Below are 20,470 nucleotides of genomic sequence, written 5' to 3'. Positions count from 1 at the left end.
CTCCCTGATTTGAACACTGGTGTTTTTATTTGTTTTTTAATTCCTTCAGAATTGAGCACCCAGTATTTAAAATTTCTGGTTTCACTCCTGTCCAAAGCCTTCCGTCTCCTCGATGGCAAACATCAGCTTCTCTTTCAGCTGCTCGTAGCTCTTGTAGGGAGGCAAGTCCAGTCTGTTGAAGCTAGGAAAGTAACAGTCACAACAACAGACATGTTTTAGCTCCATGACTTCTTTACGTTTCATGTTTATTCTTTTTAAGCCTAATTTTAAAAACTGAACCTTAATGTTACCTAATGATGAATCATTTGGTTTGAAATGGTTTGTTAACAAAATGAACATTTAATGTTACAATATGTCATTATGAGATGGTTTAATGGTAGACGTTATGGTTATTATTTAGTGTTAATGGATTAATCTGCTACACTACAAATTGATACAAACAGTTGACTTTAGAAGTTTAGTCTACGCCGAGTCTACCCAGCGACCATGTGCATGAACTCACCACGTGTGACTTCTTGGAAGCCAGTTTTCTTTTCCCACTTTCTCAATGCAGAACTTTTGGGGACCATTGCTTCCTGTAAAGTGAAATCAGAAGGAGCTATAGTTCACGTGGTAAATTGAACAGACATAGTAAAAACACAGATAAATGCATCCGAGCAATCATGCTAAGTCGTATGTCACAAACATAGGAACAAGCGTGCTACTAAATAATCACTAAATGAAGAACAGGTTTGCACTAAATTGAAACAGAACTATCTCCTATGTTTTGATTGAGTCCTGAAACATTATCCAGATACTCGTCTTGGAATTAAAGGCCAACTTGTGTGGTTATTGTTAGAATTATTACCCATGAGGTCAGCAAAGCCTCCTACGGGCAGACGACAGGTGCCAGTCACAAACTGCAGCAGCCTCATCCTCTTCTCATTGTCCATCTCCTTTATGAACTGCAGGGAAAGGTGGCAAAAAATGTTGGGAGTAAAATAAACAGAACCCCAAATAAATTATTATTAGGCAAAATATGCACAATGACACTTAAAAAAGAAAGAATCTTACAGAAATACACAAAACAAGCACCCAGACTATCTGAAATAAACATTCACACTGACCTGCCAGAACCAGAGGATCTGTTTGCTGCTGCGTGCATAGTGTCTGTATATGGTGTTCCTTTGCCAGTCTGAAAGGTCAATCTCCTGCATACCACACAGCATCACCTGCACCAGGACACAAGTAAATTCAGACAAAAGCATGTCACGTGGCATGCACTAAGAACTTCCTCCTCCAAACATACCTCCAGCTCTTTAGCATCAAAGTACTGCAGGTACTGCTGAGGGAGGACCTCATTGAAGCCTTCAAAGAAAGCCTGCGTCTGCTCTTCCACTCCTCTGGACAGTCGCCACTCTGCAACTAGCCTGCAGGGGGGAGACAAAGACGAACACATGTCCACTTCAAAAAAACGACATGAAAAGCTCATTCTAACTTTGGAACATGGTTATCCAACTGTCAAAGACAACATTGATTATGATGCACTGAATTAAAAATAACACAATGAAAAATGATAAAACCCACCTGATGTACTCCTCCTTATTCTCCTCTGTGACTTGGATGTCTCCTCCTCCTTCTTTCAGCTCATGGGTGGTGATTTCACCCAGAATCTCCTTGTCAACAGAGAAGAACATCTCCAGACAACACTCCTCAATGTCGTTATCCCTGAAAAGGAGAAAAGACCATCACAATGCAACTGTTACAACAGCCAGTGTCAGTCTACCTATAATCTGCCTCACTTGTTAAATTTTTGTCTCGTGATAGTAAGTTACATGGCATCCTAAACTTGTAGAGTATAGATTATTGACTAACAAAGAGGTTTGTGTACATGTGAGTACTCAAACACTAAAGCCAAGGTGAGGACACATTTAAAGTTAGGGCAACTTCAACTTAGTGACTTAAGAATGATAACTGACAAATTAAAAATTAGATTCTTTACCAGAAATGTAGACCGACCCACATACAACAGCCCAACAGTGGGCTATCATTGAAGCTAACATCTACTACTGAATCCTTGCATTTATTCCAGCATCTGCCCACTCTGGAGTCGAGACTCCCATAAAAAAAAAAAAAAAAAAAAAAAAAAAAACTTCTTGCTTCTTTAAGGTCAGGGAAACATTTTTTAAAGGACTAAAACCATCCAGACACTGTCCTCATTACAGGAGATACATGGCGGATGTTGGTGAGTGTGTTAGATAGATAGATTACTTTATTCATCCCTGAAGGGAAATTAGGTTATTGACTGTCAGACACCTCTGAAGCAGGCATACTCACTTGATCCACATGAGGGAGTTGTAGAACTCTGGATCGATTGACTCCAGATCTTTGAGGGCCAGCGGCTTGTTGAGGATCCGCTTGTAAAATGGCAGAGAGAAACCAGTGTCGATGAACTTGCCATGGAAAAGAGCCTGAAGGGAAAAAAACACACACAGCTGTATTGTTTGACACCATCTACTGCACAAGTAGCTTTGTATATAGTGACTTGTATATCAGTGATCTATTGTAAACATATAAGACTAATTAATGACAGAATGACTAACCATTGCAATGAAGCGTCCGATGAACTTGAAATACTTGAGGTGGTCAGGGTTGATGTAGGAAGCAGGGTTGATTTGAAGACAGTAGTTATCTTTACCGGCATATTCAAACAGGCAATACATTGGGTTTAAAACCTCATGGGACAACAGGAAGAACCACTCCCTGTCAGTAAGAACACAACATGGAGAGTGAGAAAACTGCTAACACTGCAAAGCCGTTTCAAATAATGGGCAAATAACTTTAGTTACAACATTTCCAAATAACGCCTCACAAGAGACTGATGGATTGAAGAAATTAGCATCAATAAAGATTTAATTTTTTATTGTTTTTAGATATTTTTAAACATACCGGGCAACACCTCCATAATCCAGACCTTCTTCTCCAGGGAAGATGATCCACAGCCTTCTTCGAAGGTCTTGAGCATTGAAGCTCATTATCTAACATAGAGCAATATATAATGACAGACTGGTGGTGAAATCACTACATTATACAAAATAATACCAGGAACATTACAGTTTTAACACAGTTGTATTGCAGTTCTCAAAACACTGACTGGATGTACCAATAGGTTCGATAATGTGCTTGTGTGCTCCTAAAACACCTTAGGGCAACAATGGTGGAACTGCTCGTCCAAGCTTGTTTACCAACTAGATAGATACTTTATTCATCTCTATGAGAAAACTGCCCACTTAAAAGCATGCAAAGAAAAAAGTTAGGTGTCAGCAGGTGCAATTTAGTTGGATATTAACAATTGTCTTTTGTTCAATCTGGTGGAACTCTGAAGTAAAAGCTGTTTTTAAACATTCATCCTTCCTCACACTACTGGAAAAAGCCATAGCCCTTTAAACAAGACAGATAATACAGAATAATAGCAAAGCAGTTGAAACATGCAACATTAAATTTTTATCATTGTATTTTTTTAGACATCTAAAGACCAACAGGATGCAATCATTTTTTAATTTTATATTGGACATTTTTGACTTCACTTCTGATAGAAAAGAAGTTAAATGGCCAAGAACAAATTTTAGTTACAGGTAAAAACAATTCCCTGATGGTATGGAAAAAAGCACATCTTCAGTTCAGTGAATTTTAAAACTGTTGAACTGGAGTTGGTCACTGTACCTGCTGGAAGGAGTCCTCAAACAAGGTTTTTCTAGACACTGTGATCTTGATGTGTTGAGGCAATGACAGTTGCTGGATAAAAAGAAATATAAGTTAGTTAGTGGCCAAAGGTTCTTTCAGTTGTTACATGGCACCAACAACCAGATAATGATAATTTCTGCAGTGAAAAGTCCCAGATGCCACACCCCAAAGGAATGACCACAATGTTACTGGCTTAACCACTATCAGTAAGGATATAAACCCGTGGAGTATAAATATGCATATGTGACTTTTATTTTATGATCTCTGATGAACATGTGTGGTGATGGGGCACCATTCTTGTGAATGATTTCCACTGTAAATGTGTGATTTCTCTGATTAGTTTGTGTTCTGTGGTCAAAGGGGTGGAAAAAAAGGGGATTTGAAAAATTAACAGGTCTAGTCTGTTGACATATAACAATAAAAAAAAATAGCCATCTCTAAATATAGAATAATATGTTACCAAAACTGATCCTATTAAACTGTATCCCGTGTCAACTCTTACCTGGCACCAGAATCTGAAGTACTGTACTTTGGCTTTGAAGTCTCGAACATAGGTGATCTGGGGTCCATTTTCACTGTGACAAAAACAAGGAGTCAAATGTTACTATTGATTTTGTTTTATCCCTCACAGTTTAGGTTAATAGTTCATTAGTCTTTACAAGTAACTTTGTAACATATTACCTCCCATGTCAGTTCATATTATCATTCTCATCCTAGTCACCAAACCAGTTCTAACAAGCCAACATTATGACTCTTTAGTCAAGTACACAGTACCTATCATTGACCAGTAAAGAAAACATAAAAAGAGAGGGAACCCTATTAGTCATATCAGGATAATGCATCACAAGTTCTAAAAATAGAGAAGGGTTTCACATTCAATGACTCATGGGACAACAAACCTGTTCAAACAGAACTACACTGTGTAACATAGATTCCTGCTTTCAAATCCAAACAAAATGTAAACCTACACTACAAGTCAAACGTTTTATAACACTCAAATAATTATTCTTTTTTCATTGAATGCAGTATGCAGTTTAATGTCTAATTTTACTCTGAAATGAAAGCATAGACCAAATAGCTTCTTGAGTTCATTTGGATGCTAATGACGTTCAAGAAATTCCTCCAGTTGAGGCCATGATGAAAAAAAACTTTAGCAACAAGTGGTCAGGTACCAAGTTTAACTAAACTCAATTTTAAGACAACAACTGAACAGCTGATACACTTAATAAACTTAATAAAAACAGAGATTTTTATTATTTTATTTTTGATTAAGTCCAACCAGAAAAGGAACATTCAGCAGGTAATTAATTAAGTTAGAGCCATTACTTATTTAGTGGCAGTTTTTTTAGTAATTGTACTATGTAACCACACTTCCACAAAAACGACACCTTCTGCTTCAGCCTGTTAGTTATTTTTAAATTCTCAGAATGTCTTTAAAATAGGAAATATGCTTATACTCTATAAGAGGCAGAATGTCTTACAAAGCATGTCTTACAAAGCATTACAAGTATTTGCAGCTTTAGCTGGCGAGCTTGTGCCTTTTGTGACCCCCAAAATTCTCAAGATGAGTGCATCCTGAAAAATGCAGAGGAAGACTTACAGTGATGATTTTCCAGTGCGAGGGTCGATGTAAGTGGTGGTTCTCCTGTTGTGGTCCACAAAGTAAGGAATACCATCTACAGTGAACCTCATCTCCCAGCCTTCTGGAAGAGGCTTCTCATTGAGCAATCTAAATAATGAGATGGGACCAACATTTAGAAGTGAAAATCATAAAGCAAGGAAACAAACAGTTTATTTACATGTTCATCTGATAATGACAATATGCAAACAAACTAACCCCTGTGTTCGTGGGTCCTCCCACTGTGTTGACCGCGTCGGGTGATGTACAAAATAAACTCTGCCATTGGAGTCAGTTCTCTTCTCTATAAAGACAAGGTAAAACCTGTCAGTTATCCACTAGTCACATTTTCAGGCTTTAAATTCAATAGTTATTGAGACATAAGGACATATACTGATACATTCAGTCTAGGATTATATTAAACAATGTAAATGAGTGTCACTGCTGATATCAGCATGTACCATTTCATAAGAGCAGGACTGTAAAAAGCTGCTGAGCTTTTTACGGTCATTATGCACCATTTTCTATCCAGGTCAAGAGAGCTACCTAAACATATTGAAATACCAGTAAGAATGATGTGCTGGAACCGACAGCTGAAAGTTAATCAACAACAAACTTCGTCTGTCTCAGAAAGCTGTGTATTTAATTCATTAAATTGTTCATTTGTGATCTTACCCCATCCATGTGGCAGAGGTCCAAGAGGATCAAATTCCTTATTCTGAGTGGCTGGGGCCTGGTCTTGTGCCTAAACAGCAAGTAATCCTAATTAATATGAATGAAAAGGCATCCAAGAGCTACAGTTTAGCTTGTGCAGCAGCTTATGTGAACATTATCACAGCTAGAAGAATCAGATTGAAAACAAAGATAAAAATGTACAAAATTAACATTTAGCATTACTGTCATAACAGTTTAACAAAGAGTTAAATGTAACTAGAATATATAAATAAAGGAGATGGATCTGATAGATCAAAAATAGCTTTGTTACAGTGTTCCTAAATCAGTTTTTTTGTTCTTCCTTTACAACAAAACTTCTCAACATTTGGTTTCAATTGGACAGACACTCCTGTGCAAATCCAGTAAATTAACACATTTCTGTTTCATAGCAAAAACAGCAGCAGCATTAGTCACCATATTCCAACTTAGTGATCACCACAAGCTATCACATGATAACCAGGAAGCCTTACCCCGATTATGAACCTCTGGTTGAACTGCTGCATGGCGCCCTGCAGTTGGCTGCGCTGGTGCTGCCATTGCTCATAGTTCCGCACTGTCTCCATGGTGGGGCGCTGCCATGTGGTGGTTCGCGTGATGTGATCAACAAAGTAGACTCGCCCCATCTGGTCAACGCGGCGCTCCCAGCTGATGACACAGAGGAGAAAGAATAATTGTTGGTAGACTGGCTCAGTAGAAAGGCATCTGAAAGTCACCCACTACTTAAAGCAATTAATCTATCACAGTTATTTAAACAGACCTTGCTCAAATATATTTTCTATCTAACATGATAAAACTGCATTTATATTATTTAATAGCACGCCTTGTCAACTAAATTAAGAAACAAGTAGGGAAAAAGATGTTTGCACTAAGGCAAAACAGATAGGCTTAAGCATAGCATTGTAGTTAATCTGACAAAAGAAAAAAGTAAAGCATAAAATATGATCAAGGGACAATTCTTAAAGTATACTTTGTCTCCTACATAACAACCTCTTAATTCTGATGGTGATTACATGCAGGTGTAGCCACCACACTTAGCTACTAGCTACTTATAGCTACTTGAGTTTTATAATGACAATACCATATAAAAGAAAGGAACAAAGAAAGGACTTTTTACCCAGGGGGCAGAGGTTCAGGACGCTCCCATGATGTTCTCTTCTCCACATGATCAACAAAATACACTCTGCCGTTGGGGTCCACCCGTTGCTCCCATCTAGATAACGCAACAAGAATCTTTAGGACATCTGGTACTGGCGCACAACACCAGTCATTCAGATTAAGTCATCCTACTACAAAAAGCCGCAAATGGCCAAAGAAGGTTGTTGTCAAAGTGACAACACTAAAATAGCTCAAAAGCAATTACAGCCTGAAAAAACAAAAACAGAGACGGTAAAACAGTGATGTTCAAAGCATCAAAAATAGTTGTGAAAATACAAAATAAGTGTCAATGCAATCATTACTCAAAACCACCTTTGGAAAAACAAATAACTTGTCACTGCTGACAGTTAAAAAAAAAACATTCCTCTGCCATCACTTATGACGAGGTGATTTGTACTTCAGTAAGGTGCCTTTATATATCTGTGTATTTGGAGTATACACAAACTTTAATGCATCATTATAGAAAGATTACAGAATGAGCGCTAACCCAGGGGGCAAGGGTCCGGGGTTGACTACAGGCACTCTGGGAGTGACAACAGAAGTGGTGCTGCTGGTTGGCTGTCTGGTTGCTGCAGCCCCACAGCTGGAAGCTGATGTGGGGTTCCTGTCCGAACCCGAGGATGGACTTGTGTCTGGGGTCGGTTGAGGTGCTGTGGCTGGTGTTCGCACCGGCGTATCAGAACCTGACTGAATGTCACTGCCATCTGCTGGAGCAGAGCCATTGCTGGAAGATGCTGTGGAAAGAATCACACATCAGAGTCACACATCATGGGTTCAAAAAAACCAATATGGATAAGCCAAAGAAAGAACATTGAAGACATGTAAGCACAGCAGCCCTGACATTACGGATAGCTGACCAGACATTTAGTTTACTTCACCCTGCCTGCTCCCTCACATGTACTCAATATACCACTGGAATGAGCATCTGTTTAGGCAGAAACTACACTCACTGGCCACTTTATTAGGTACACCTTGCCAGTGCAGACCTGCCTTAATTCTTGGTGGCATACTTTCAACAAAGTGTTGGAAAAATTCCTCATAGATTTTGGTCCATATTGACATGATAACATCGCGCAGTTGCTCCAGATTCATCGGCTTCACATCTATGATGCTAATCTCCCATTCCACCACATGCCAAAGGTGCTCTATTGGATTGAGATCTAGTGACTGTGGAGGCCACTGGAGTACAGTGAACTCACTGTCATGTTCCAGAAACCAGTTTGAGATGATATGAGCTTTGTGACATGGTTGTGGCATTTAAACAATGCTCAATTTGTACTAAGAGGGGCAAAGAAAATATCCCCCAGATCCATTACACCAGCAGCAGCAGCCTGAACCGTTGATAAAAGACAGGATGGATCCATGCTTTCATGTTGTTTACACCAAACTGACCCTGCCATCCGAATTCGCAGTTGAAATCGAGACTCGTAAGACCAGGCAATGTTTTCTATTGTCCAGTTTTGGTGAGCCTGTGTGAACTGCAGTCTCAGTTTCCTGTTCTTAGGTGACAGGAATGGTATCCAGTGTGGTCTTCTGCAGCTGTAGCCCATCTTCTTCAAGGTTTGACGTGTTGTGTGTTCAGAGATGGTATTCTGTTTTCCTTGGTTGTAACCAGTGGTTATTTGAGTTACTTTCTATCATCTCAAACCAATCTGCCAATTTTCCTCTGACCTCTCACATAAACAAGGCATTTTTGTCCACACTGGATATCACTGGAAATTTTCTCTTTTTCGGACCACTGTCTGTAAACCCTAACCAACAATCCTACCACATTCAAAGTCACTTAAATCCTCTTTCTTCCTCATTCTGATGCTCGGTTGAACTTCAGAAAGTTGTCTTGATCACCTCTACATGCCTAAATGCATTGAACTGCAGACATGTGATTGGCCAATTAGCTATTTGTGTTAACAAGCAATTGAACGGGTGTACCTAATAAAATGGCAAGTGAGTATATATCCCTGTGTATATCTATATACACTGAATTCTGTCTTCTGTCAAAATATCAACAGTGGTGAATAGTTTGATGCCATGCATGTTTCTCCATCACACTGTAGATTATGTTGTATGCCTGAGATCATCATCCTTCTCCTTATTTTCTTCCCATAATTCTGTCACAGGTTGACCAGTTTCATTTGTTTAAAAACCCAAGAACTGACTTGGCCTTTCTATATGCATGTTAACAAAGTTTAATTGAATGTTCATATTCTTGAGATTTATGAATGCATTTCCACCTTGTGCTGAATTCTTGTAAGTCTTCTCTTGGTGGTAGTCTTTGATAATAATATTCCCACCTCTGGCAAAGGGTAAAGGAGGCATTTCCTTTATCGTGAAAATGGTCCTGATACCATGGCTGTACCCCTGGGCCTTTTTATTTAGCTTTTCTCTACAGTGCTTTTTTTTGAGTTGCCAACACTGTTTAGTGTTCAACTGCAAATGCTACAAGAGTCAACAGGTGACATGTATGAAAATGATTGTAAATGTGTGTCTTTCCTCCTATTTGTATGCCCTCAGATTAAAAATGAAAGTTATGCAACTATAATGTAACAGTAATTTGAATATGTTTTTGTGAACATCTTACAGTTGAGTCAGTGTCTAAACATACAGTCCATGGACCTAACTTTAAGCGTCCAGTAATTTACAGTGAATGAATGTGCATGTAAAGGATGTAGGAGATGCTCTTGTTGGTATATTGCTTTTCACTCTTTGCTACTGATACCAAAAAAAAAAGTAATTAAAAATGAGTCTTCCCCGTGCACGCTCTACCCTAACTCATTCTGCTAATGTGTGAAACAGGCACGGCTTATTTTCTTTATTCATTTAGCAATGACATAACAGCTACCTGATGAAAAAGAAAAACGATTGAAGCACTCCTCTGCGTTGCTTTCCATGTGTATCGCTCATAGCACATAGTAAACCGGTATTGCATTAAAGTGTCATTCAGAATGAGTTGAGTGTTGGCCCAACCCACACTTTACCCTCAGGGTAAATGTTTGACATTTATGTTCTTTAAAACATTCAGTGTGGAACTTTGTCTCCCCCTTGTTTTTGCTTTACAGTATCTGGAAAAGATGTGAACAGGTTTCCCAGAATTAAAGTCTGACCTGGTGAAGAGGTGGGTCTGCGGGGGGTTGGGGGAGGAGGTCTGGAGGGCCGGGGTGGACGAAGAGGCCTCACACTGCCTGACGACACTGAAGGAGACCCTGTACTGTTTGCTGTTCTCCGGCCACTGGGAGAAGACCTGTGCTCTATACTGTCCACAGCTGGAGAGTTGTCACGACTTCGCCTGTGAGGAAAAGGGTGGAAATAGACATTAATAAACAAAGAAGGAAATAATAATAATAAAATAAACAGGTGACACAAGAGGAACTTAAATGAAGATGGGAACAGGTATCTCACCTTATGACATGATCCCCATTAGGTTGTGATTCCCCATTTGATGTACCTGAATTAAAAGCACACGTCAGTAAGAAACATGAGTTCTTGTTAACAGCAACTAAGACATGACACTGAATAGAACTAAAATTATGTCTAAAATATATTTCCCTGGCACTACTTTAACTAGCAGAACTAGCGTTTTAACAACTTTACAGTTTGTATTTGTAAATGACAAATACAGTGACAATAATCAAACTGGACTGATGTGAACTCTTGTGAATCTGTGACTTACTGTGATGGTTGGCTTCGGCTGACGCAAACATCTCGGGGTCGACGGTCATGCCATCGAGGCAGACAGAAAGGTCTCCCACCACATCTGACTCGTCTCTGTCTGCACATAGCTGTATGGTCTGCACCACCTCAGAGACTGCAGAGACAAAATCTGGTCAGAGTGAGACAATGGCATCTGACACACATTGCCTGTTGTTATGTAGTATGTGGCCATATTTTTTCCCTTCAAATTTCAAAGACAAACCAGCCTAAAGAGTATAAGTTAATTATAATTTAATATTGAGAGGTCGTAGTTACAGTTTTTGCCATCAGTTACCAATAAACATCACATCCTGGCATATTGTAGCTTTAACAGAGTAGTGTCTTTATATACATAAAGTGGCCTTTAACTTGGGACAATGTAATGAGACATTACACATAATTTAAATAAATAAGAGATGTAACATAGTGCAGATGACTGAACCCTTCTTCTTGTTGAATGTTGTGGAGTGGAGAAAAAAATATGTTGATGCACATGTCTAACTGCTCTAAAAAACTATGTATTCAAAGGATGCCAGCTTTTTATAGGAGCTGTGACAACCTCTAACTGGTTAATTAATATAATCGTGTTGTGTGATGCAACACAGCTACAAACCTGTAGAGCACAGATAACGTACAACATAAATCTTTGCCAAAAGAAGTGCATTTAACACACTTCATATATTGTACCAAACACATTGGGCAAAACAGATGTTTGGATTGGAACCATTTGACTTTACACTCCACCTTTGAGTTATGCAGGGCTCAGTCACAGATACCATTCTGCTTTTTACAGTCCGATCAGTCAACATGTCTGCTTGGGTTGTGGAATGCACAGTTTAAGTAACTCTTTAATATTGAATATCAGTGTACGACTGTTGTATTACTATGCATTTGTTTTCACTAGTGTACCAATGAACCAGGAAGTAAGTATTTTGTGTGCGTCTCACACACTCACTTTTCATGTCGTTGGACTTGAGCGTGTCACTGATGTCCAGCGTGGTGATACCTAGCAACACGTCTGACTTCAGGGTCTGGTGGCTCCACACACGAAACACCAGTTTGCTGAATGGAGTCACAATCCTGTTGAAACAAACAGTCCAGCTGATACCTGCTGTGCATTTGTGATTTTCTCCATTGATTTTGGAAAGCTTTTCAGTGTCTTACTATGAAGAAAACATTAGTCCTTATTCCTTACCACTGCATCCACTTGTACATGCATAATTGCTATTAATGAAAATTATAAGAGAAACCATACAATTAGTGAGGGTAATTCCCAGCATCACAAACTGTTCGATAAGTGTATTCTAAGTTTACAATGAAATTTAAAATGATTGTGTGTATGAGCAGCAAAAGTCTTTGTGCAGTCATGGAAGCAAACCAAAGACAATAAAGTTCATAAGCTATTCAGGGACAGCCAGTGTCTATAACCATCACTGACAGTTCTTTAGCTAGCACTATCAGTGCCCCCAGGAAAAGACACTGTGGATACACAAGCTCAGGTCCGATTACATCCCATAGTAAACACTTGTTACATAACAACTCTGGCCCCATCCATCTAAAAGAAAATCTTTTAACTCTATATTAAGAAGGTCACAGATGATCCTGCCAGGCTAAAATTAAGAGGATAGCTGATGTGTGAACATGTTGGACTGCAGGAAGTCCAGTGCTGTGAGTGCACTACATGCAGAGTCTAAGTTTAGCAGCAGGATTCCTGTACGCACTGGGCACACTGTATCACCACTAGGTGGGACTCCATCATCTTTTGATCTTGTATTTAAACCACTCTCACACACAATTATGCTGAACTCAGAGATACACCACAGCATTTGACCTAGTGACTAAGTATACCGGTTCATACTGAATATTGGTATTTTTTTCCCATCATGGTATGAATTTTACCGAATAAAAATACCAGCTTATTTCATTACACAGCGTTCGGTGTGATGCGTTGCGAGACACTGTTTCAGACCGGACCATTTTCAATGTAGCGCTTCTAAACACACATGGTGCAACTGCACCACTGCGAGGCATGGTGAAGATGGAAAGGTCCCTCAGAATAATGAAGCAGCAGAATGAGGAGACTTGTGCCAATAGCAGTGCAGTGTCAGTTGTTTTTTTTGCGACCAGACGCAGCCCTGTCCTATAAGGAGGAAAGGTGATGACAATTTTAAGGGTCCTCAGCCCATTAGAGCCCACACACATGTCCGAGTAGCATCTATGACTAAATTATTATACATAAACATAACCATTATATATTCATACTAATGAATCCGAGCTAAAACAAAGACACATAGTCACTCAATATTTTAATTTCAATAACCCCCTTAGCTTGGTTTGGTTCACAGTTCGTTCTTTCTCAAGTGAATTAAGTGAACAAGCGAACTTCTGCAGGCAAAGAGGAAGATCAGTTAAGATAATGCCCCAAAAAACACAAATCTGAACACCAGAAAAGATTTGAGAGGGAGGCCAGGAGCAGGAGCAGCAGAGCAGAGACCATGATATCAGAGCCTAGCTGTCATCAGGGAAGAGGTGGGCTACACTCTGGATAGTTCACAGTTCATTGTAGAGCAACAATTCCTAGTGTAACTGACCACTACTAATTTGGAGGCTATCTGCAGTGGTCTGTATGTTTCACACATACTATCTCTGTGGACAGTGTCCCAGTAAAGCGTAAGTAACCATTCAGTTACAAGGCAGCATTGAACTGAATTATGACTATGAGTAATTATGAGCATCAGGCGATGGTCAATTACTTTGTCATGATGTGTTCAAATGTGTGTTTAATTTTGTTATTGGCGGGACATTTGAATAGCCTAAATACAAAAAAGTTAAATAAAGCTAATAGACAATTTTGAATTTTGGACAGTTTACACTGGGATGGTTTTAATATTTTTTATTTAATCCATAATTGTCCCCATTTATTCATTTCATCTTGATAACATTTTTTATTTTATTTTATTTTGTTATCTCTGAACTGTAAATGTCCCTGGATTTCCACATCAGCAGGCAGTGCTAACACAGGGCCATGCAAACCTGTTTTACAACTAGTGTGGGATTATTTTACAATATTTACTCATCACCACAGTAAAATAGTCCATCCTTAGTCAATCTACTGCATTAATTCCTCTCTCAACCAGTAGAAAATGTTGTGAACACGTGATTATGCATGAAAAAAATACCATGATATACCGCGATACTGTCAGAATTGTGAAAAATACTGTGATATACATTTTCTGTCATACCGTCCAGTGCCACTAGTGACTCATCCAGGAAGAAAGCTGCCACATGAAAAACATCTTGAGAAAGATCATTTTGTTACACAAGCATTTTTTTTTTATTTTAAAAGAAATCTACTGTCTTAGTGCAGTGAGGAATGTACAGGACTGGGGGAACCAAACACATGTAACAACACAGGAGAAGCAGCCGATCAGGTAATGACTCAGCAGTCCACCTACACCTGAACGACACTCCTCTGAAGACAACAATGTCAAAATCTTAGCCAGAGAAGACAGATGATTTGAGAGAGGGGTAAATGAAGCTACCTATGTCAGATTGGAGAAACCTCCTCTAAACAGACATGGTGGACTGTATGTATCTATTTATCTATTTATAATACAGTCCTAACTTCTGTCCCCAAGAACTAGTCAAGCAAGTTTCTGATGGGTTTTACCCAGAGAGTTCCCTATTTAAACCTCAACCATATTTTTTTTTGCAGTTTTCAGTGGAACTTAGGATGTGCAAAGCCAACCAGCACAGTCAGCAGTAATTTTTCATGACACGCAACACAGGGAATGGTTACTCTGGACTTTTGCCTGCTTTCTTCACAAGCTACAAATGTGAACTTCAAACATGTTCTCGATAAACAAGATATGACAAATGTATCACTACTTATCCTCAACAAACTTTAGAATGTGTTAATAGTGAAAAGTAACAAAATGTATCTAAGATGCCCCTAAAAACTCTTGTGGCCCAGAAAGACCAACAAGCAAAAAATGAGCAACACATGAAAACACCATAACTCTCCAGAATTACAGGTAGTTTTATTAATTAACCAGGCTCTCCTGAATCATGGTCAGAAGACAAAATAAAATAATCATTTAATTTGTCCCACTGGTGTTTTGTCAGTGCAGATGACTGGTGACTCATTTTGAAAATACTTCCTCAAGACGTTAAGTCAAACATGGTGAGGAAGCAGCAGGAACGCTGCCATAAAATAGCCCAACAAGTCAAACACACTAGCCACATGGTCCATTTGGATTTCATTATGTGCTGTGTTTTAACTGACAGACAAAAAATACCTCTGCATGCAGTTTGACAGTCCTACAACCTCTCAGACCATTTCTTTTAAACAAATTCAAGTCCACAGCACTCAGATGAAGTGTGTGACTATGTTGCTGATACTCTTTTGGCCATCACCACATAAAGCTAGCCAGAATGATTTGAATTGCTAGGCAGATCTTTGCGCAGATTCAGTACCAAAAAGGGCAACTTTAGACCAGCTTCTCCAGCCACAATTTGGCTTGCAGGCTATGAACACACGGCAGACACGAGCTATAGAATCTCACAGATTTAAGTACGTGCAAGTAGATTTGGAGTCAAACTTGGAAGTAACAGAGCTATGTGAGCTTTTGTTAACAGAGTACTTTTGAGCTCCCTGAAATATCAGACTGGTGACATTTAACACCATGGGGTGAGAAATAATTAAGGTACAGAAAATATAAAAGCTGAGTAAACTAATTATGACATGCTTACTGTAAACAATCCATTAACTGCCCTGTGTTGTCATCCAGACACTCAGTACGTTTACATGCACGTAAAAAAAACTAATTATTACCTTAATCGGACTATAACAGGAGAACTTAAGTGCATGTAAACACGTCACTCACCCAGATAATGGGTTGTCATCGGATAATGCGTGTGCGCATGCTCCACAACCACTGTGCTGGCGTGTGACCCCGGAACAAAACTTTCCAAGAAGAAGAAGAGAAACGAAGCCGCTAGAAGAACTGTCTGAGGGATAGCGCGGATCTTACATGCACCAGAAGTAGCGTGAACATTACGTACGAGATTAAAAAATGAAGTATTATCCGTCTGGCTGTTGTTTGAAATGCCGGTCTGCCGCATGAACGACTCTAGTTTATTATATCGTGTAATAGGTCAACCGGAAATCGGGCCGTATTAACGTGATATTATCCCGCTGAAAAGACACATATCGCGACCTAGTGTGGAAGAGGAGAACAGTTATTCGATTTTCTTGCGCTGCATGTAAACTGGGACAAGGACTGTAGACAGAAAGTCGACTTTTGAGCATAGCTCAAAATAACTAAGCACTGAATGTAAACGCACTGACTCATACAAAAGTATTTAACACAGGTCTGACTGTGTGGAATCTCTTTCAGCAACGACCTTAAAGTTCTGATTATAATCTGTACTGAAGATCATATCAGTCTGTTAGACTTAAACTCACACAGTGAGAGGCTGCTTCCATTTGGGGCTGTGGGTGTTATTGCATTTCTCTGTTTTCTTGGACTGGCCATCGACTGTCACCTCCACATAAGGACTGGGCCCAAACCAGTTTTTCTTGTTTTCTTTCAGTTTTGCTGATAACACTGAAACAAGGAAGAGATGGTATAGTGAATGAAGAAGATAGCAAGAAACAGTAACAAAACAGTCATTACTGATGCTAGGAAATACTGTGAATAAGCATGCATTGTTAAATGAAAAGCTCAAGAAGAGTGAGGGATTATGACAGCACTTGAAAGCACTGAAATAAGGTTTTCCAGACTTGGCAAGAAAAAACCCCACCATCAACAAGGTTTTTTGTTTTCACAGCAGACATTATGTCGTTATTATCAAAGATTTACAGTAGAAATAGCACATAAAATGAAAGGCAACTACGATGAAGTTAAAGCACCAAAATGGACTCTAGTTATGTTTCGTTTCATAATTTACATCTGCTCTTTTCCTACTGTGACACATCTAAACTTCAACCTTAAACCTAACCTCCGTCAACTTTGATAAAGACTGGCAACTTACCAGTGATTTGCAGCTGTGCTTTCATAGGGTAACCATTAGAAGTGCCCGACTTGGTGACTCCACTGTCCATGACATAGGGCTGGGATGAAGGCCTGCAGCACAGAAAACACACCATTAAGTTGGAGACTCATGGCTTTCACTCTGTAAGATGAGATCATTTAGACCAAGTTCAAAATGACTCTACTAACTATTAACAAGTCATAAAGCACTTAATGCATTGCTACATCAAGAATTAAGGACCATATGCTTTACCTACCACCCCAACAAAGCTTGCTACTGCTTACAGCCAATTATGCTAAAATACTGGAACTGTAAAGTCTTAACACAACTTAGCATTCAGAAGCATTACATGACTACTTAAACAAGTGTCACTGCGAGAAGCATAAGGTACGTCATGATCAACATATCCCTTATTGCTGACAACATGATGTCATATTTATTTGCTTGAAATTACCCACATGTACACTTGTTTTTCCTGTATTCCTGTTACTATTGGCTAATACTTTCATTTGTTTCCACTTTAAGCATGCTGTATGTAGAAAGACCCCAAGTAGATTTCAGTTACTGGAAATATTATCACCATTATAACTGTTTACCTAGAGTATTTTTCCTTTGCAGACTAAATGCACTTCTAGCAAATCGATTTGCACAAAAGCATCTGGAGAGAAATAATGTCATTCATCTGGAGAGTCAACATCTATAATCTGCCTTTCATTACTGGAATGTATCCTTAACACGATGAAGATAAAGGGCCATAAACTGCAAACATTTGACAAGAAGCACTGTTCAACTATAATTTGAGCTCCGCGAGAGTCACCTGTCAGGTTGTCATTCGAGTTGTGCAGCAGTGGCACTACTATGTGAGGTAATAAAAGGGCAGGTCTGCAGTCTGTGAAATGCTGATTGTGTAGGCTGTCCTGCACCATAGCTGTAGCATCTTCAACTTTTATACCAAATAACACCATCTATTGTTGTATTGGTATACCTGCACTTCATGTGCACAGGAGGGTGATGCCTATGTATGTAATCTCAAAGGCACTGGTTTTAGGTATGATGTTCCCAGTATGTAAAAGGGTACGGCCTCTGAAATTTCACTTCCAACAAACAAATGTGTCAGAGAAAGGAGAAGGAAAATTCTGGCACAGGAATGAGATGCTGGGATCTTTCTTTGACAGTGCTGGTTTGTCGTCACCTCAATGCTCCACTGAATAATGCATGTTCCTCACTTTATCTCTTCCCATATGCACACATCACAGCAGAAAAAATGAGGAGCTCCTGGGTAAACTTTCACTTTGGCTACTGCTTTGGTCAATAATTCATTGCAACCGCTGACTTTGCAGCGTCGCAGGCGGGCCGACTGCATTTTGTAGACGAGAGTACTTGCTGAATATTAAACTCTACTTTGAACTGCCTTGAATCAGATTGTGTTTTTAAAATAGCAGAATAACATGTGGCAGATTGCATCTGGTGTCACTTAATTGGATCTCCTCCTCATTGTCTTCTCTTGCTATAGAGCAGCATACTATAAAAAATGTCACTCAAATTTCTAGAGGTCTAAGAATAATTTTCTCATCAGCTTTATGGTAAACATGGATTTACAAGACTGTTAACAACTTGGCCTGTTTAATAATAGATACACTGTTGAAACCATGACTAACGGGGCAAAACAATGCCACAGTGCCAAAACATACCTTCCTGATGACCAACTCAGGGACAAACAGGTTCCTCTATTATAATACTTCAAAGAAACCAGTATGACGGAGTTCAACCTCAATGAGAAATGTAAAATAATTAATGTAATTTGTGTTATGTTTTATTGTGTAGTCTATAGGTCGTAAAGTTTTTGTCTATAAATGGTGGTAAAATAACGCATAACAGAAAAGATACTCAGGAAGACAGAACAGGAAATCAAAAGCCGCACACTCGTTTAGCATTCAGTCCCCACACGATAGGAAAGTTTGTTGGCGCATAAAGATACACAGTCAACCCCGCAAAGCTACCGATGAATACTAAATTCGAGCAGAAATACCTTACAATTATCTAAGAAAAACAAGTAGCAGCTGTTTAGGGACACTGAAGACTACTGAAGGTCGACAGGTGCTGTCAGGTTGCCGGATATTCAAAAGCTTCCTCTATTGAACGTATTAGGAAATGAAACTCGCTTAAAGTATGTTTTGCGCTACAAAGTATTTAATTTTACCAAATTCATTCCCATGTGAAATCACACAACTAAATAGGAACAACTCAGTGTCCCGTATCTTCCCTACCTGGCATGCTAAACTAACAAACACTGGTCAGATTACATAATTTAATCCAATTGAGTATGGCTAACCAGCTACCGCTAACTCCGTTAACCCACAGAGAGGAACATCATGTCCCGGGAAGCTAATGAACTGCCATGAGGTTGGAACACTGCGCAGCTCGGTGGTTACCGGAGCTGAAGAGTACGTGTTGAATGTCATCTGGTCACCGGGTGTGACAGCCCGCTTCCATCCCAGCGCTGGCTAACAGCTAGCCCGCTAGCTTGTGTCACCATCATGGCTGGCTGGAAATCCCAAAGTCCAGCGGGAGGAGGAAATATATATATATATATATATATATATATATATCGCCAACGGGAGTTCTATAAATCTGCTTCCACCACTTACCAGGTTTCAAAGGGGAAAGGAAAGACTAAACTGGTGCCGCGACAGCGTCCTCTCGGCCCTCACTCCGCAGGATGTTTGTGTTTCGGTCGTAGTTTCACTTCGAGGAAGAAGAAACTTCCACCATCTTCGTGGGTTCGCGTCATGTGACCGAGACAAGGTGGGGCACACGCTACTCCCTTTCTGCGATGTGATTGGACCAGAGTTGGAGCAAAGTGGACCAATGGACCTTCAGTAAACACGTCGATGCGTTTAAGATCCTCACACTTCGACGTAAATGTTAAGTCAACGGAATATCAGATGTCTTTCGTCTGTCAGTGACAATATATATTTCAGCAGAGGTATTTTTGCAACATTCCAAACATTTTTGCCCTGATAATCTAAATAAGACGCCATTAATTCAGGTGTTCTATGACAGATAAATACATAAAAGTGCGTCAAAATGTGAAAACATCTACGGTTAGAACTACGATCAGAATCCAGTGTCGACAGTTATTATAGGTAGGCTATAGAGAGTTGAATATACCTTGTGAAATTTTTAATATGCATATTATTGTGAATATAGACCGACCAGTCTAATATAATTTAGTAAAGCTACTCAAATGATTCGCATTAAATCCTTGCGGTTGTTTTAATATTATTACAAACGGCAGATGGCACCATTGTACGTCACAAATAGCTGCTGCAGACTATGATGGCTTAATTAATCAGAAATACCCAATTATTTCGGGACACTTATTAAATAATCCACAATATTAATACAACACGCAATTTAGTGCCGTAATTTACAAATGTGTTAATAGATAACTGCAAACAAAGCGTCTAAAAAGCACTAAAAAATTAAAACGTCAGTTCCGTTCCGAAATCCTTTATTTTGAAAGTTGAAGCAGGA

At 39.3% G+C, this 20,470-nt stretch overlaps 1 protein-coding gene across 2 annotated transcripts; it reads right to left on the bottom strand.

Moving 5' to 3' along the window:
• Window positions 1-28: 28 nt before the first annotated feature.
• Window positions 29-19,748, bottom strand: itchb (itchy E3 ubiquitin protein ligase b). Of its 2 annotated transcripts, none has more exons than XM_047609184.1 (24): window positions 19,582-19,748; window positions 16,934-17,025; window positions 16,365-16,506; window positions 11,853-11,977; window positions 10,878-11,027; window positions 10,607-10,652; window positions 10,312-10,493; window positions 7,698-7,944; window positions 7,170-7,265; window positions 6,526-6,700; window positions 6,017-6,086; window positions 5,561-5,645; window positions 5,324-5,452; window positions 4,226-4,298; window positions 3,703-3,774; window positions 2,929-3,017; window positions 2,583-2,742; window positions 2,317-2,450; window positions 1,567-1,707; window positions 1,289-1,409; window positions 1,107-1,211; window positions 848-944; window positions 503-575; window positions 29-181 (listed from the first exon to the last, which is right to left on the bottom strand). In XM_047609184.1, the coding sequence occupies exons 2-24, from the start codon at window positions 17,001-17,003 to the stop codon at window positions 82-84; spliced, it is 2,682 nt and encodes an 893-aa protein (XP_047465140.1). In that variant the 5' UTR covers window positions 17,004-17,025; window positions 19,582-19,748; the 3' UTR covers window positions 29-81. The 2 variants fall into 2 exon arrangements, with proteins under 2 accessions (XP_047465140.1, XP_047465148.1); XM_047609192.1 differs by having other exon boundaries at window positions 10,878-11,012.
• Between the last annotated feature and the right edge of the window lie 722 nt (window positions 19,749-20,470).

This window comes from Mugil cephalus, chromosome 1 (genome assembly GCF_022458985.1).
Source record: "Mugil cephalus isolate CIBA_MC_2020 chromosome 1, CIBA_Mcephalus_1.1, whole genome shotgun sequence".
Taxonomy (NCBI): Eukaryota; Metazoa; Chordata; class Actinopteri; order Mugiliformes; family Mugilidae; genus Mugil; species Mugil cephalus.
Note: the sequence above shows the minus strand (reverse complement) of the source record. Positions and strands in the feature narration are given on the sequence as shown.

Coding starts and splice junctions, on each gene's coding strand:
- itchb (XM_047609184.1), bottom strand. CDS start 17,003: ATGGACAGTGGAGTCACCAAGTCGGGCACTTCTAATGGTTACCCTATG. Junction 10,494..10,606: donor AATGGGGATCATGTCATAAG/GTGAGATACCTG, acceptor TTTTCCTCACAG/GCGAAGTCGTGACAACTCTC. Junction 576..847: donor AGGCTTTGCTGACCTCATGG/GTAATAATTCTA, acceptor TTCACTTTACAG/GAAGCAATGGTCCCCAAAAG.